Genomic DNA, 14,814 nt, shown 5'->3' with positions numbered 1-14,814 from the left:
CATGCATCCTGTTTCAACAAGGGACTAAAGCAATACTGCAAAAATGTGGCAAAGCATTTAGGTTTTTGTCCTGAATAAAAAAGTGTTATGTTTGGGGCAAATCCAAAAAAACACATTACTGAGTACCACTCTCCAGATTTTCAAGCAGAGTGATGGCTGCATCGTATTATTGGTATGCTTGCAATCGTTAAGGACCGGGGAGTTTTTCAGTATAAAAAGAAAACGGAATGGAGCTAAGCACAGGAAACCTGGTTCAGTCTGCTTTCCACCACACACTGGGAGATTAATTCACCTTTCAGCAAGACAATAACCTAAAACACAAGGCCAAATCTACACTGGAGTTGCTTACCAAGAAGACAGTGAATGTTCCTGAGTGGCCAAGTTACAGTTTTGACTTAAATCTACATGAAAATCTATGGCAGGACCTGATAATGGTTGTCTAGCAATGATTTGACAGAGCTTGACTAGAGCTTTGAAAATAATCAAATGGGCAAATGTTCCACAATCCAGGTGTGGAAAGTGCTTAGAGACTCACAGCTGTAATCACTGCCAAAGGTGCTTCTACAAAGTATTGACTCAGGGATGTGAATACTTATATAAATTAGATGTTTCTGTATTTCATTCTCAATAAATTTGCAAAAATGTCTTTCCCACTTTGTCATTATGGGGTATTGTGTGTAGATTGGTGAGAAAATATATTTAGTACGTTTTGAATTTGGGCTGTAACACAAAACATGTGGAAAAAGTCAAGGGGTATGAATACGAACACACTGTGTATATACACTGAGTGTACAAAGCATTAGGAACACCTTCCTAATATTGAGTGACAACCCTTTTGCCTTCAGACAAGCCTCAATTCGTCAGGGCATGGACTTTACAAGGTGTCGAAAGCATTCTACAGGGATGCTGGCCCAAGTTGACGCCAATGCTTCCCACAGTTGTGTCAAGTTGGCTGTAGTGAATCTACTCCGAATAGCTCGTTCCATCTCATCCCACAGATAATCAATTGGATTGAGATCTGGTGACTGGGCAGGCCACTGCAGGAAGCTGAATTCACTCATGTTCGTGGAACCATTCCTGGACAATCCTAGCCTTGTGGCATGGGGCATTATGGGACAATGATGTTCAGATATCCTGCGACATTCAAACGTTGCCCCACTTTTATCAAGGGGCCCAATGTGTGCCATGAAAACACACCCACACCACCACTAGCAGCCTTTTCTCCATACCCTAGTCCTCCCATCAGCGTGAAACAGCAGAAACCGGGATTCATCATACCAGGCAGTTTCTTGTTTTGTGCTGAAAGAAGTAGAACTCAAGTCGTCAGCTGCCATACCCCATTTGTGTCAAGGTAAGACGAGTTGTGCCTTCTTTTATGGGTCTTTGGGCACCAATGTTGTACTGGACTGTCAGTTGACTAACTGTAGCCCATCTAGTGCTCTACACAAAGTGTCAGCCTCATGTGGCCTCTTTTATCAATTACCCTATTTCAACCACTGGCCAGCTGTATGTCCTTTGGGTGGTGGACTATTCTTGATACACACGGGAAACAGTTGAGCGTGCAAAACCCAGCAGCAATGCAGTTCTTCACACAAACTGGTGCGCTTGGCACCTACTACCATACCCCGTTCATAGGCACTTCAATCTGTTGTCTTGCCCATTCACCCTCTGAATGGCACGCATACACAAGTCTCAATTGTCTCAAGGCTTAGAAATCCTTCTTTAATTAACCTGTCTCCTCCCTTTCATCTACACTGATTGACATGGATTTAACAGGTGACATCAATAAGGGATCATAGACTGAGGAGGTGAAAGCTATGTTATGGAAAGAACATTCCTAATGTTTTGTACACTCAGTGTACATGTAGCCTGGCTGTACAAAAAAAGGCCTTGTATGGTTTGTGGAACCATACCGGTTAATTAACCGGCGATGACAGATAAAGATGTTTCACCGCAGGCGGTGGAGCGGAGACCACAGTCATGGGTCAATTAACATTTTCAGCCATTCATTCATAAAAGAAAATGCAGGAAAGCTCCATTCAGAAAGGCTTAGCTACTGGACGAAAAAAAAGTAAAAGCGTGTGAACTGGCCTTTTCTCTCATATGAGGTTTGTTGGTTATGTTCAGGAACATGGAAATATGATACAGTAAACAACCTAGTCATCATACATAGTCATCAGTCATACATCATATACAGTATTATACAATGACAGCTTCTAGTCACAATTGTTGATTAGACCCTTTCATCACCTCTGTGGCCTGACTGACAGGGTTAACAACCTCATTGAAGAGAAACAATCAACAAAGGTCACGACATCAAACCAGGACTTAGTGCATACATATTGGCTAAGTGAAAACAGACAAAGTCCTTGAGACTAGTAGACTACCTAGCTTACTCTGTTCTTCCTGCTTTCCTCTCAGACTTCAACAATAACTTCCTGTGTATGTCTGACCTGGAGAAGACCCTAAACAAGCTGAAGCGGAATGAGCAGATGGAGGACAAGGTGCGGATGGTGTGTGAGATTTTCCGCACACCAGACTTCCTCAGGTCTGTCTGGTGTGCAGAGTGCCTTCATAGTTAGAGCCAGTGGCAACCCGTCATTCAAAAAGTTGCCTGTTTTGCATGTTATTTTGACATTAATACGTATCACATATCAGTTTGCAAACAATTAAACAAAAATCAATAAAACATTGAGTTAATAAACATGGTCTCTTTTGTCGCTTTCTTGAGTAAGGGAACTCCAAAATGCAGCCTAGCTCAGTGATCTCTGTGGTGATGGTGCAGGCGGTGGAAAATACAGAGCGTAGGAGTTGTTAATGTCTTCTAGTAGCGCCGTGATTAGCTCAGTGTTCTATCACTCATGGGGACATTACGTCACCGTAAAATCTACGGGGAGAGCTCGAAAATTCAAGCCCCTTGGGTGCTGCCATAGAGTTACATTAGAAGTGTCGATCCACGAAGGAACAAGGTTATTGGCCACAGGTAAAATTACATCAAACCTTTATTTATCTCACGGTTCTGACCTGGTGTACAGGGAGAACACTGTAAGAACTGCCCATGTTCTGAATTATGTCGCTGTACATTTCAAAAGTGCTGAACAAATAGCTATATTGACTACGTCTCTCCTAGCTCACTCTTTAATGTCTTAATCAAAATTACGGATTGCCTCTTATCTGCTCTTCGTCCCCTTATGCCATAGTTTGTAAATCTCAATTGTCAGCAGAAACCATATTTGTTTAAGCAAGTCAGCCATAGTGGCTATGTTTTTTAAAAGGCAGCAAATGAGGCTGAATGAACTGTTTCACTGCCAGACAAGGTTCCACTGATAGCCAGGTGTAGCAGTGATACGTTGTTGGGACTCTGCTGTTGGGACAGCTTTATGTAGGCCCTAACAGTTTGTGGGCACTGTTTGTCACCATTATAGTGCAAAAAACATTTGGGGGGGAGGTTTCCCCACCAAGATTTACATACTAAAATCACCACTGGTTAGAGCCATGAGTTTTTCCTGATACATAATGGGGAAATAACGAGCCATAACTTCATACTTGTTATTTTGAGGGCTGGTTTTCATACACAGATTTAGCCCAGTCCTGGATAACAAACGATCCATTGAGCATGCTTTTTTAGTCCAGGTTTCCTGTACAGTTCTTATTTAGCCAGGTAAGTCAAAAAGCTGTTTTCTAACATGTATGTTGTCTTTATTCCCAAAGTACCTTCCATAGGATAGGATATGAAGACTAAAGAGTATGCCATAAACACTAGCAATGAAAAATACACTTTAGGAAGAATTACATTGGAGTCCACCTTGGATCTATCTAGAGTGCCTTCGGAAAGTATTCAGACCCTTTGTCTTTTCCCACTTTGTTAGGTTAAAGCCTTATTCTAAAATTGATTAAATAGTTTTTTCCCCCTCATCAATCTACACAAAACACCCCATGATTACAACACAAAAAACATGTTTTAGATTTTTTTGCTAATTTATAAAAAATGAAATAACATTTACATAAGTATTCAGACCTTTACTCAGTACTTTGTTGAAACACCTTTGGCAGCGATTACAGCCTCAAGTCTTCTTGGGTATGACGCTACAAGCTTGGCACACCTGTATTTGGGAAGTTTCTCCCATTTGTCTCTGCAGATCCTCTCAAGCTCTGTTAGGTTGGATGGGGAGCGTCGCTGTACAGCAATTTTCAGGTCTCTCCAGAGATGTTCGATCGGGTTCAAGTCCGGGCTCTGGTTGGGTCACTCGAGGACATTCAGAGACTTGTCCAGAAGCCACTCCTGTGTTGTCTTGGCGATGTGCTTAGGGTTGTTATCCTGTTGGAAAGTGAACCTTCACCCCAAAGGTCCTGAGTGCTCTGGAGCAGGTTTTCATCAAGGATCTCTCTGTACTTTGCTCCGTTCATCTTCCCTCTATCCTGACTAGTCTCCCAGTCCATGCCACTGAAAACATCCCCACAGCATGATGCTGCCACCACCATGCTTCACTGTAGGGATGGTGTCAGGTTTCCTCCAGATGTGACGCTTGACATTCAGGCCAGAGTTGAATCTTGATTTTCATGGTCTGAGGCCTTTTAGCAAACTCCAAGCGGGCTGTCATGTGCCTTTTACTGAAGAGTGTATTCCGTCTGGCCACTCTACCATAAAGGCCTGATTGGTGGAGTGCTGCAGAGACAGTTGTCCTTCTGGAAGGCTCTCCCCTCTCCAGAGTGACCATCAGGTTCTTGGTCACCTCCCTTACCAAGGCCCTTCTCCCCAGATTGCTCAGTTTGGCCGGGCGGCCAGCTCTAGGAAGAGTCTTGGTGGTTCCAAACTTATTCCATTTAAGAATGATGGAGGCCACTGTTTTCTTGGGGACCTTCAATGGTGCATTACTGTTTTGGTACCCTTCCCCAGATCTTTTCATCGACACAATTCTGTCCCGGAGCTCTACGGACAATTCTTTCAACCTCATGGCTTGGTTTTTGCTCTGACATGCACTGTCAACTAGGGGACCTTAGCTACACAGGTGTGTGCTTTCCAAACAATTTCCAATTAATTGAATTGACCACAGGTGGACTCCAATGAAGTTGTAGAAACATCAAGGATGATCAATGGAAACAGGATGCACCTGAGCTCAATTTAGAGTCTCATAGCAAAGTGTCTGATTACTTATGTGAATAAGATATGTTTTTTATTTTCAATACATTTGCAAACATTTTTTTAAACTTACTTTGTCATTATGGGGTATTGTGTATACATTGATGAAAACCCTTCTTATTTTAGCCATTTTAGAATAAGGCTGTAATGTAACAAAATGTGGAAAAAGTCAAGGGGTCTGAGTATTTTCTGAACGCACTGTAAACATTCTCTAAATTATGTTGTATGAACATGTTGTATGTGTGGGCCTTCTTGTTTCTTCATGGCAATGTAGGCCAGCCCAGAGTCTTGTGTTTTTATCCAAGTACATTGGCAGCTGACCTGCTATTGCAGCTAAATAGTATATTACAAAGATCTAACTCCTATAGCTATCAGGATTGGGCTCCTTAACTATGATGACCAACAGTAGATTTGTATTCTCGTCTACCGGGGCTCAGTTACAGCAGCCTATAGAAACATCTGCCGCGATATTTCACTGAACCATAGAGAAGTAATGGAGGGAGAGGCATCTGTGTCATGGACGCATATACACTCCATTGTAAACTCATTTGTTCAACAGACACTCAATAGTCCCTATCCACAATGTATGTAGTCACTCATTAGTGCACACACACCATAGGCAAAGGTTTTGCAATGAAAATGAGAGAGAACAACCAAAAGTTCAGGTAGTCCCTCCCTGTTTTGGTCATCCCCTCCCCCGTTTAGTTTCCAGTAAATAAGGCCTGTAACAGTCATTTAAAATAAAATAAATACAAAATCACAATTTTTTAAAGAATATTATTATATTAAATCAAAAGCACAGATATCTCCAAAACTGCAGATCAATTTCAGTATGATTTTAGAAAGTACAGTACAATTAAAGTAGACATTATTATTTATTTTTTTACATGACGTACTTACAACAGTTTCTTTCAAAATGTAACTTACGTTATTTGATTCTCCCGGTGTATCTCGCAATCGACAATGGAATGAAAATGTGCTCTTGATATGCATTTAGGGGTGAATCCTAACTTTTCCTAATCCGGCATTTTCACTTAGTCATGCATTGATGTCAATGGAGAAAATCAGAATTCACACCTTTACTGACAGAAAGAACAAGGAGAGATGGATAACACATTTTACTGTTAGATTAAAGCTACCAAAAGAAAGAAAACAGTAATCTCTCCTTTGTGCCAACCTGGGTCTACCCATCTTCAGTATCACTAAAAATCTAGCATATCATTGCATTCAAAGTACCAAAAATAGAAGGGGAAAAACAAGTATAAGTTGGTCATATGCTTGGCTCAAGGCAAGACAAACAAGTCCATACTCTTTCAATAAGAGCGTCATCGAGTTTCACATCAAGAGACAGGTTTTTAAAGGAAGAATGTATGACATATGTGGGACAACCATTTCACAAATATAGAACTCTCAAAATAACAGACATACACAAAAATGGAGAGGTCCAAATGTCATAATGCATAGCTTCAAACTAGCTGGGTGAAAGCCTGTTTCTGCTCTCTTGCCAACTCCTGGAATTCTCATGTCAAACACTTGCAATGGCTTGACAATGACAGTCATGGAATTGACAAGAGCACAGACAGATGTGGGATCAGGCTTGCTCCAAACTGGAAAAGACTGAGTATTAGTGATTATTAAGTGGTTTAGAGGAGGGTGCAATATTAGGTCCCAGTACAGTTGTAGATATAGATAAGTGCAGGCTAGGATAAAGGAGTTGGCATGATAGCACAAACAGACTGGCACCCAGACATGTAAAATAACAGGAAGTGGAAAACTGGAAAGTCTGTGGTAAAGAGGACTCGATGGTATAGATCAACAAAGCAACATTTTTTACATAACACATGCACATTTTTCCTTCCATTTCCAAAACATTACACAGCATCTTAATGGAATTGTCAGTGCATACTAAGGATATGTTCTTGCTGTTAGAACACGCAATGTATTATTCCCATGTTATAACAGTGTCAGCTGGTGATATGGTGCCACCTAGCTGTCAGACAAGGTTCTGACCAAAAGGACAAACAAAACAGAGGACATACCACAACAAACCAAAAACTTGGTGAAGTTGACTGGTTTTAACTTGACTTCATAAGCCAAGAGATCATCACATACGGAGTATACTCAAATCTGTCAGGGCAGAAGCATACAACTGCAACTGTAAACACCATACCATAACAAATTATTGTTGGAACAACCACCATGACAATGTAGGATTTCTTTACTGATGCCAGGGCCCGCATGTATCAAGCGTATCAGAGCAGGAATGCTATTCTAGGATTAGTTTTGCCTTTTAAATCATAACAAATAAGAGGGAGTACCTGATTCTAGATCAGCATTCATATTCTGAGACATTTGTGAACACAGGCCCTAAACCGTAGAACACAAATTAAAAGTAGAAAAGGATAGAAAGCCAGTTATAAAAAGGTGCAATAATTGTCTAATAGAATTCATGTATTATCTAAGGTATGGACAAAGTATCTACCACTCATTACCATAATCCAATCAAATAGATCAGAAATGCCATAATCCAACCAAAATAAAATGCTCGTCTTGTATTGCGAAATAATCACTTGGCACAGACTACACACAGGTTACTGGTAAAGTGCAAGGATTGGAACCTGTTTGTTTGTCTGTCCACACTGTAACATTGCGGTTTGTACTAGCAGACAGACAGACACACACCCCTGTTCAGAGATGTCATACAGCTGGGGATAAACCAGATCTCATGAATGGATGTTGTTGCCGTGCTGCCCTGACTGAAAACAAAACACACTATGGGTGCGTCTGAAAAGGCAACCTAATTCCTAAGTGTCAACTCTGTACAATATTACATTTCAACAAATTTGACACAATAGTGTTCTAGAGAAGAAACACTGTAGAGCTGGAATGTAGTCCCGGGCCTTGTCTTAAGAGGTAAACCTTCAAGGACATTCGTGTGTGAACGTTCTCAAGCCGGAAGAAAAAAGACCAGGGACTGGCAGTAAACAAGTCAAACAACAGTGGAATAGCTACAGCACAAGAACATTCAGAGAAAGCGGCTTGTTGCAATTCAAACATCTCATGTTTAGAGTACTGTAGCACTAAATGATCGTCTTAAACGGAAAACAGAATGGAATGCAAAATTGAACAAATTGTGTCTTTCTTTTAGTCTGAATAATCAAAGGATTTAGGCATCACTCTTTCCTGAAAGATTGTGCATCTTCAAGGCATATTTCATCATTCATGTAACAACTCTGTTCCATCAAACCAAAAAAAGCCTATCAGAATCTGGATCATGTTAACAATGTGGCTAGGGAGTAAAAATCATCTAAAGATCCACATCATGTTCCCTAACCCAAACCTCTGAGGTTATTCAAGCTACTCTAACAGGGAAGTATGTGGGGCTCCAACTTTGGCAGTTGTGCATCCAGGTGAGTGAGTGTGAAAATTTTTATATACGTAGAGAGACCAATGTCAAACAGAAGGAAGGAAGAGTCCATCTTTTGTGTGAAATTATATTTGAACAAAGTTTTGAAAAACAAGTGGTTCACCGGTTGATCAGTCTGTCTGAATTCGCGGAGAGAGAAACTCGAGCTTGGTGAGCGAGCTGGAAGAACTGCAGCATCACCAGGTATCATGGGGACGTTGTGAATGGGAGACGTGGAGTAGTCAACCTGCCCTTGAGCATGATGTTTGGAGAGGAGGACAGGGAGGGAGGCAATTCCCAATTCTCTCCCTACCAATTCCCGTTGGTCCTAAGTCTTCAATGTTCAGATCTGTAAGGTGTAAACAATATGGTGGAAGCTCCAACACTAAACTGCTTATCCAAACACTTCAGATGCACAAACATCTAAAAGGTTAGGTCCAAGGGGAAGAGGTTGGGAGCGAATTGGGACAGGTTGAAGAAAATAGGTAGAAGGAGAGGGGGTGCTGGGAGCAAGCACAGTCCAGTTGTGTCCAGCTAGTCAGCGCCCCAGCCAGGGATGGGCAGGCAAGGCCCAAACAGCACCCTATTCTCAACATAGCGTACTACTTTTGACCAGAGCCCTATAAGCCATGGTCAAAAGTAGTGTACTAAATAGGGAATAGGGTTCCATTTAGGATGAAAGCTTGGTCTGGTCCTCACAGTAGGGCACAGGGGAAGAAGCTGATCTTCTTCTGGGGCTCAGAGATCTTCACCCCGTGGCTTTTCCCCTGGGGACTATTGCCCTCCTGGAACAAAGACAGTTTATTTGAAACTTTAAAAAAAATGTTGACATTCTTAAAGTTCCTTCTTAAAACCTAAGTCATTGTTGAACTATAATCTATTGTTCATATGGAAAAGTGGAAGAAAGGGAGGTTGAACTCACCAATTTTGTGTCCATCTTCGATTTGATGTCTCGTGCAAGTGTCAAAAAGGCATTTTCCACATTGATATTGGCCTTTGCACTGGTCTCCATGAACTTGATACCATACTCCAACGCCAGCTGAGAAAAGAAGGGAGTAATGCTTTGACTCTACATCAGGCACATCAGGATTTATTTTGCCCGTGTCTTCAACGAAGTCTGGAGGTTCGCCCTGCCTTGCCGCGGAAAGTTGTGGGGGATAATTCCTCTATCCATCAATTTTGCCATATCTGATGCTTTCTGAAACTGTAGCCTTTGTTTTCCATTGGTTTTGTAATGATTTCAGTGGTTATTACCAGGCTAATGTTACTATTAGGCTTGGGCCGTATGCCATATACTGGTGTATTTGGAAATAGCCACTGAATGTTTTTTGAATACAGTCAAAACTATTTATCTCAAGTTTTTCAATACATTTTAAGATTTGTAGCTACTTAAGTAAATACCTGCAGTCAACTTGTGCATTAGGAGATAAAGCAGATAGCATTCTTTATTTCACCGGTCACATTATTTTACATTATGAAGCTTATCGTAGTTCACCAGAACAGTTGAGCCAATGAAGTGTTTGTTTGTAAATAGCAAAACGGGAGAAAGTAGTAGCAGGTGAGTCCAGCTGTGTATTGACGGGTCACATTTTATATTGAAAGTCAGTGTTTTTCTTGCTTCAATAGAGTGATCAGGGGCGTGCAACGGTAGTTCTTTCACAGAGAATACATTAGTGCAACACATTCGGCAGAAAATAGCTTCATTTTCATCAGATGACAACAGAATTGCAGCGCTATATGGCTGGCAGCCACACAAATAAATGAGCTTAGAATGAAAAAGCAAGCTCTTTTGGCAAATATGATGCATGGCCATCATATTTCTGTTTTCCATAGAAAGAATGTAGCCAGTTACATTTCCTAATGTATTTCTTAAAGTTAATCTTGCATTTTACAGGAGAAAAGTAGGATACACCTAGAAAAGACCAGAGAAAAGCAGCTACACATCAGTCAGAGCGTGGTCTGCTGATAGAATGCCTGTTCGTGAATTCTCACCAGAGCGGAGAAGTGCAACTGAAGCAAAAATGTGTCGAGCAGGAATTACAATATGAAGCATTTTAGATCAGCTTTTACGATCAGCTAGTCCCGTTTTTTTTCTGCGTGACAAACACAGAATTCTGTGTTAACTAGCAAGTTAAACTTAGACGCGTTGACTAATCCTGCCCGTTCTGGTCAGAGAAGAGGGGGGGGGGGGGGGGGAGTAAAAGGAGACGAGGCATCATATAGTGTTATCTTTCTGCCGTGTTTGAGAAGTCAAAGCCCTTTGGATGAATTATATGTACAGCTGCCACTGCTATCTTGATTTTCTTGTGTTTTTTCTCCTCTCTGTTCTTGGCCCGTCTGCTCCTCCACCCTCTTCTCTAACCAGAACAGGCAGGCCTGTTGCCCTAGCCACTCCAGACAGACAGACACAGTGTGTGCACATGCTGCACCAGAGCCAGTACAGTTCTTCCTTCAGACAAGCAGACATTTGGTAGCTCCTACCTATTTATGTATAACTTTATGAGCTGATTGCCTGTCATTACAATTTGTTTATTTTCATTTGATAACATATTTAGCAAGCAGTCTCCATGGAAATTCACTATTACTTGTGCTAATTATGTTAGCATTCTGGTATAGACGACCAATGGTCTTTTTTTGCATTTTTGTCGCCCCCTTGTGTACTAAGCCGGTAATACCGTAAATCCTGGGATGAGAGAAGGATGTATGATGACATGAAAATCTGGATACCGTCAATCCTAGTTACTATCGTCATGTGTGTGTTACTAGTTACTATCGTCATCCTAGTTACTATCGTCAGTTTCTATCATTTTTTTTATTTTTTATGTACCTACACAACATGGCAGGCCACAATGCTCTACGTCAGTGGTCGCCAACCGGTCGATCGCGATCGTATTGAGCTGTTGCCGGTAGGTGAACTTGATTCAAAAGTCCTGCCCAATCAGATAGCTCAAATCACCGTGGCTACAGAGCTTCCATGACCCTGGCCACAGCCAAGTTTAATAGGCTACTAACCTGCGTAAGATTTAACAACTTTTAAAACCATGACTACAGAGAGACTGTCAACGAATTCAGCAAAGAGCTGCTGTTTTTATGAGTGAGTTCATGTTTAAGTTCATATTCAGGACTGTCACAGTTTTTATTCAACACTATTACAAAACGCGCTTCTTCGTACTTCCGCTCGGGCTGCAGCTGCAATGAATGAGTAGCCAAGAATTGATAGCCTTGTGTTTAATTATTATTAGCAGCTCGTCATGTCGATTTTAATAATAAGGAATATTTCACTTTCTCTGGTCATAGGAACAACAGGAATTTGTGCATGAGGCAGAGGCAGATGCGGTGCGACTCGAGTTTCACCATCAGGTGGAAGACAGTGTCCCTTCTCTCTGGTCAGTCTCACCGGAGGAAAGGAAGGAGAGAGCAGGGACCGTGAGAAGCGGTTGGCAAAAATAATTTTGAACGGGCATCCAATTCGGAAACTCAGGCATCTTTCTAGAGCGCCGCATTTTTGACCTGAAGATCACTGACATCGTGATTTGACCATAACAATATTGGCAGGCCAATCATATAGCCAATATGCTGTGAATTAGGCCTACTGCCCAAACCTCATTACTAAAAAACTGTTTGTGTGAGGTTAATGTAAAAAAGCAGTAGATCTCAGCTTGCTTTTTGACTGCAAAAGTGATCTTGACTGAGAAAAGGTTGGTGACCACTGCTCTACATCATCCAAGCCATTTAGGCTGTACAGTAACAACCAGAAGAACTGAACTTGTGATTCATTACATGATTGCAGCAAAACTCACCTTCTCTCCTCTTTCTTTGGACACCTGCCGTTTGTCATTGATGTCACATTTGTTACCAAGGACCATCTTCTCAACATCAGCCGATGCATGCTATGGAGAAGACAAAAGTGGTTTAATACTAGGATACAAATACTACATACTGTTGACTTTGACAGATTAAACTAGAGAACTACTAGTCAGTCAGTATCTGGGTCGTATTTAGAATAGAATATCATACAATAGAAATGTAAGCAAACATACCTCCACTATGTTACGTATCCAGTTCTTGATGTTTTCAAAGGACTTTTCATTGGTGATGTCGTAGACTAGCATGATACCCTGCAGAGAGATGCAAGACAATGAAACGTCAGAGGATGGAAAACCGGAAATAAAATCTTCAATGTTGAGTCAATGCCTCGAGGAAGAAGAAAGATGTGTTTACCCACCATTGCTCCTCTATAGTATGCTGTTGTGATTGTTTGAAAACGCTCCTGTCCTGCTGTGTCCCTGCAAAAGACACATCAGAGGACAACAATCAGCTGAATTACATGGACATTATTCATATCCTCCAGGATAGTTACCTAGCTATACAACGCTCATTCTCTCTGTATGGGCTCCAAGTGGCACAGTGATCTAAGACACTGCATCTCAGTGCTAGAGGCGTCACTACTGACAACCTGGTTCGAATCCAGACTGTATCACAACCGGCCGTGATTGGGAGTCCCATAGGGATTGGCCCAGCGTCGTCTGAATTTGGCCGGTGTAGGCCATCATTGTAAATAAGAATTTGTTCTTCACTGACTTGCCTTGTTAAATAAATAAAAATAACTGCAAGGCAAAATCCTTCGGGGCGTAGCCTACCCCTTCTCATTCTCTCTGTATGAAAAGCAGTCGACGCTCAAGGAGAAGTGCATGAAAAGGACACAACTTACCATATCTGTAACTTTATCTTCTTGCCATCTAGTTCTATTGTTCTAATTTTAAAGTCAATTCCTACAGGAGAATAATAAAAGGGGCAGGGAATATGAAATTAGATACTATTGTGCTTAATGGCTAGGTATGACTCATCTCTAGTAGCATACAGTTACATCTACAACTTCCTATACAATAAAAAAGGTAAAAGGTTCATGTTTATGATATGTGGCATCAACAGCATCCAGGGTAAACTAGCCGAATTCTTAACTAGCTGGATAATACGCCATGAATTATGTTCTGCACACGCCCACTTCACAGAAGAAGCTCTCTAACGGAAATATGCAAATACATGTTACTGCCCACTATGTTTCATTTTCTCCCGCTATAAACGACACAGATGAACTATCTTGAGTTAGTTAGAAATATATTTGACCCGTAGCTACACTAACATTTGGATTTAGCTGGCGGATTTAAAGATAGCTGATGTTATCTACTGGCGCTAACAATTAGTAAACTATAGAAAGTTCATAAAGTTAAAAAAACAGGCTAACAATCTACAGTATCTACTTAAATTTAACTAGCTAGCTGTAAAGCTAATGATAGCTTAAATGTTTGGATAAGATATAGCTATGTACTACAGATAACGTCAATGGCATTGTAACTTTACACTTTAATCAATGTGATTATAGAATGTTAGCTAACTAACTTTATTTAGTCCGTTACTCAATAATCAAAGGCTAATAAGCTAGCTGCTTTATGTGGTGATGAGACGTTTTGTAAACATGAAATTGTGTGGCTAACCAAAGTCACACCTACCTATGGTGGAGATGAATGTGGAGTTAAATGCATCCTCTGAGAACCTGAACAACACGCATGTCTTCCCGACACCAGAATCTCCGATTAACAGTAATTTAAACAAATAATCGTATGTCTTCGCCATACTTGATATTGCGGAAATCCCACCCGCTGTGAAGCCGGCAAGGATAAATAAGTAGTTCCGGGTCACGGACGTTTCTTCTTCTTAAGGTTTTATTTATTTCTATTTAACTAGAAAAGTCGGTCAAGAACAAATTCTTATTTACAATGACATCCCCCAAAAAAGGGTATTGTCGCCACCTACTGTTTGGGGTGAAAGCAGATACTTTTCTTTTTATATAAAGAAATATATACACTACCATTCAAACGTTTGGGGTCACTTATAAATGTCATTGTTTTTGAAAGAAAGGCATTTTTTTTGTCCATTAAAATAACTTCAAATTGATCAGAAATACAGTGTAGACATTGTTAATGTTGTAAATGACTATTGAAGCTGGAAACGGCAGATTTTTAATGGTGTATCTACATAGGCTTACAGAGGTCCATCATCAGCAAGCATCACTCCTGTGTTCCAATGGCACGTTGTGTTAGCTAATCCAAGTTTATCATTTTAAAAGGCTAATTGATCATTAGAAAACCTTTTTGAAATTATGTTAGCACAGCAGAAAACTGTTGTCCTGATTAAAAAAAGCGATAAAACTGTCCTTCTTTAGACTAGTTGAGTGTCTGGAGCATCAGCATTTGTGGGTTCAATTACA

General features: G+C 40.8%; 1 protein-coding gene across 1 annotated transcript; it reads right to left on the bottom strand.

Moving 5' to 3' along the window:
* Positions 1-6,002: 6,002 nt before the first annotated feature.
* On the bottom strand, positions 6,003-14,210 carry LOC139560086 (ras-related protein Rab-8A-like). Its single transcript, XM_071376589.1, has 7 exons — positions 14,057-14,210; positions 13,258-13,318; positions 12,772-12,832; positions 12,587-12,664; positions 12,347-12,436; positions 9,469-9,585; positions 6,003-9,331 (listed from the first exon to the last, which is right to left on the bottom strand). Exons 1-7 carry the CDS (start codon positions 14,178-14,180, stop codon positions 9,242-9,244), a joined length of 621 nt encoding a protein of 206 aa, XP_071232690.1. The 5' UTR covers positions 14,181-14,210; the 3' UTR covers positions 6,003-9,241.
* Positions 14,211-14,814: the final 604 nt, after the last annotated feature.

Source organism: Salvelinus alpinus, chromosome 30, assembly GCF_045679555.1.
Source record: "Salvelinus alpinus chromosome 30, SLU_Salpinus.1, whole genome shotgun sequence".
In the NCBI taxonomy this organism is placed as follows: domain Eukaryota; kingdom Metazoa; phylum Chordata; class Actinopteri; order Salmoniformes; family Salmonidae; genus Salvelinus; species Salvelinus alpinus.
The sequence above is the reverse complement of the archived record's forward strand: the minus strand, read 5'-3'. Positions and strand labels throughout refer to the sequence as shown.

Coding starts and splice junctions, on each gene's coding strand:
- LOC139560086 (XM_071376589.1), bottom strand. CDS start 14,180: ATGGCGAAGACATACGATTATTTGTTTAAATTACTGTTAATCGGAGAT. Junction 12,833..13,257: donor AAGATAAAGTTACAGATATG/GTAAGTTGTGTC, acceptor TGTCTTTTGCAG/GGACACAGCAGGACAGGAGC. Junction 12,665..12,771: donor CATACTATAGAGGAGCAATG/GTGGGTAAACAC, acceptor ATCTCTCTGCAG/GGTATCATGCTAGTCTACGA.